General features: G+C 42.8%; 1 protein-coding gene across 2 annotated transcripts in view; it reads left to right on the top strand.

Moving 5' to 3' along the window:
* The window catches only part of Fam187b (family with sequence similarity 187, member B), a 22,447-nt gene that overhangs the window by 11,033 nt on the left and 7,986 nt on the right, over positions 1 to 3,428 (top strand). Inside the window, exon 1 of one of the 2 annotated variants that reach the window (XM_005400033.2) lies at positions 167 to 1,149. The exons of the other annotated variant lie outside the window; for it this stretch is intronic. Within the exon in view, the coding sequence (XP_005400090.1) occupies positions 428 to 1,149 (722 nt within the window). The 5' untranslated portion in view covers positions 167 to 427. Of the gene's footprint in view, positions 1 to 166; positions 1,150 to 3,428 lie in introns of those variants that run through there. 2 annotated transcript variants of the gene reach the window in all.

Here is a 3,428-nt window from a genome sequence, read left to right as displayed (position 1 = left end):
ACATTGAGCTCCATGCCCAGCTCTTAGCTAATTTGATAGGTTGACCAGGTGGGACTCCAACTTCACATCCTCCTGCCTCAGCCTCCTAGAGTGCTGGGATTGCAGGCATGCCCTGGCACGCAAGACTTGCTTTGTGGTCTGTTTTTTAGTGTCGCATCCTTCACAGTTGTGTGCTTTGGATGGTGATCTTGCTGTTTTGAATGGCTTCCAAGCACAGGGCAAGAGAGCTGTGGGAACCAGGCTTGGAAGAGAAATGAAGCAGGGTGGTAAACCTGTTACAGAACAGAAGGGCTGGTGACCTCACAGCCCGTGCAGCAGACTGCCGCTCATCTCACTGCACAGACCTGAGGCCTGAGCTCATGGTGACCTCACAGTGCCTTGCCTGGTGCCTGGCCCACTGCCACAGTGCCAGTCCAGCCAGTCCACCATGCTGACCACCCTGTGGCTGCTTCTCAGCCTTGCTGTCCCAGTGCCGGGATTCTACACTCCTATCAGCTGTCCTCGGGGCCAAAAATGTCAGCTGGCCCTGCTGTCTGGTAATGATGTCCTCCTGGACTGCCCCTTCCTCAAAGCATACTGGTACTATCACTACTCACTAAGCAAAGAAGGCTGGCTTATTAGGCCCTCTGAGATCTCCAACATAAAAGTAACGTCACAGGGCAATCTTGCCATCTCCAGCCCTCTGCCGTCCCAGACAGGAGTCTACTTCTGCTGGGAGGAAGGTAACACTGAAGTGACCCAGTTTGAGATTGACTTCCAGAACATCAATTTCCTATATGTTACACACAACGGACTGAATGAGATGCCCTTACAGAATGAAAGCCTGCATGTGGGTAGCAAAGCATTCATCTTCACCCGGTGGGAGCCCTGGCAGGTCTGTAACCGCTGTGGGGTGCCTGGCGAACGCAAGCGCCTGGGCTACTGCTATATTGAGGAGCCCCAGGAGAAACCCATGTCCTGCGGACTCTATCTGAGAGACCAGAAGCTGCCACACACTCGCTTGAGGCCTGAGATGCAGGTAGAAGCCTGCCTTGTACCCTGTGAGCATTCTAAGGAAATGGACCAGCCACAGTTCATCTATGACTATTCCCAGCTGGGCAAGTTGACTGACAACTTGTGGCTTGACTGTCCCTTGGCCTCCATTTACAGGTAACAGGACCAGGGCAACAGCCCTCCCTTTGCCCTGTCCCCTATATCCCCTGGGCTGGGTTTCCATCCAATAGGAACCAGGCTGCTTCTCCAGCCCACCAGTCTTCATGGGCAGTGTGAGCTTGGGAGAACTTGCCTGGATGTTCACTAGGCAAGCATTCCCTGACGCTGCCTCAGTTGAGCCTTGGGCAGGTGATGTTGAGGACATTGTGGTGACTACAAAGACCTAGTCCCTGCCCACAGAGATGCCTGATAGTAAAAAGTAAGCCTAGAGACCAAGATACTCAAGCCCATGTGTGAACATGGTAAACCTAATATCAACAAGGACACTAGTGTGATTTCCGTCTCCCTATTGGACCCTGACAAATATGGTCATGATTTGTCCATTTTCTTCTGTTACTTTTGTTCTCTATTTTATTAACCTTTGGCCTTTATTTCCTTTTCCTATATTTGTTGGGTTAAATCTGTTGTTCTTTTTCTAACTTCCTTTGAGATCACTAATTTTCTTTCTTCCTATTTAAGTATGTATTTTTACTATAATTCTCACTTATGGAAAACTTACCTGTATCCTAAAAGTGTTGATAAGTTACATTTTTATCTGTAGTCAGTTCTAAATACTTGTATTTTTAATGGCATTTCTCTTTTGACTCATTAGGTTATTTAGAAGGTCTTACTGCATCACTGAGACATAGTACCTGACACATTCAACTCGCAAGAGGAAAGGCTTATTTTAGCTCCCAGTTCATGGAAGTTTCAGTTCATAGCCAGCTGGCTCCACAGCAAGGTGTAATGGCAGAGTGATGTGGCAAAGGAGAGGTACCTCATAGCATGGTGGCAGGAAGCAGAGAGAGATTGAGGGAGAAGGGAAAGAGATAGACCATAGAAGCGACACCACCAGTGAACCACCGCCTCAGACCAGGCTTCTCTTCCCAACATCACATTTAGCTGAAAACTCATCAGTGCACTGACCCACTGATGAGTATCAAATCCCTCAATCCACTACTTCCCAAAAGCACGACCTATGAGCATGTGAGCCTTTGGAGGATGTCTAGATACACACCATAACAGAGACATTATATTACATGTTTCTTGATATCTTACTATCTTTAGCTGTCTTACTATCTTTCTCTGAGGTCCAGCTTAATTCTGCTGACTGCAAAGCATAATTCAGTTCTCTCAGCATTAACTAAGACTTGCTTTATGCCCTAGAACATACTCATCATAGGCAAATGTTCCATGTGAGCATAAAAGGAATGTATATTCTACTCTTGTTGAGTGTAGTGTTCCCTATATTTGGACTAAATCATTTATCATTTGGTTCAGTTCTTCAGGTTTCATGTTCCATGAACTACTGAGAGATGTATATTAAAATCTCCAGGTATGCTGGTGGATTTGTCTATTTCAACACTTACATGTTAAGTGAAGCAAATCGAACATACAAGCTTAAATATAGCATGATTTCTCTTATATGAGAAACTCCATATACAAATAAAGTGCAAAATAAAAGACAGACAATAGGAAAAAAGAGAAAAAGTTATTGTAATCCAGCATGGACAGTAGGTCTAAAAGTATACCTTGATTTAGTATAATTGTCTTATGTGTTGTATATGTTTTTTGGACTGTTAGTCTGGCTGTTGATCTGTATATGTGGTCATTAACTTCATAAGGACTTATGAGATAAACAAATTAATCCAATGCTGACAAAAAAAAAAGAAGGGTGGATGGGAAGAGGGAAAAACGAATTGAGGTATGTTGTGCACATGTACCAATTCCTCACGATGAAGGTATTCATTATGTACTGCAGACATGGACTAATAAAAATTTAAAACTTTAAAAAATCACTTGGAATTGTTAGGTTTTCATATTATATAATTTTAGTTCATACAAACAGAATTGTTATATCTTTCTCTTGGTGTGATCTTTTTATAAAATGTGTTTTGTAATATCTGCTTTTTTTTTTTTTTTTTTTTACTTTTTATTTTGTTTTTGTTGTTTTGTTTTTTGAGACAGGGTCTCACTATGTAGTTCAAGTTGGTCTTAAATTCACTGTGTACCCCAGGCTGGCTTGAGTTTTCAGCTGGCAATCTGCCTCTGCTTCCTGAGTGCTGGGATTACAGGTGTGCATCACCATGCCCAGCAAATGCCTGTTAATACTTTTGACTTTGATGTCTACTTTTTCTGTTACTGAGATAACCATCATTCCAGTTGTCCTTTGGTTAGTATTTGCATGATATTTTTCCATGTTTTTACTTTTTTTTTTTTTTTTTTTTTTTTTTTTT

This window comes from Chinchilla lanigera, unplaced genomic scaffold, assembly GCF_000276665.1.
Source record: "Chinchilla lanigera isolate Chin_1 unplaced genomic scaffold, ChiLan1.0 scaffold00067, whole genome shotgun sequence".
Classification (NCBI taxonomy): domain Eukaryota; kingdom Metazoa; phylum Chordata; class Mammalia; order Rodentia; family Chinchillidae; genus Chinchilla; species Chinchilla lanigera.
This window is presented reverse-complemented; position numbering and strand designations above follow the sequence as displayed.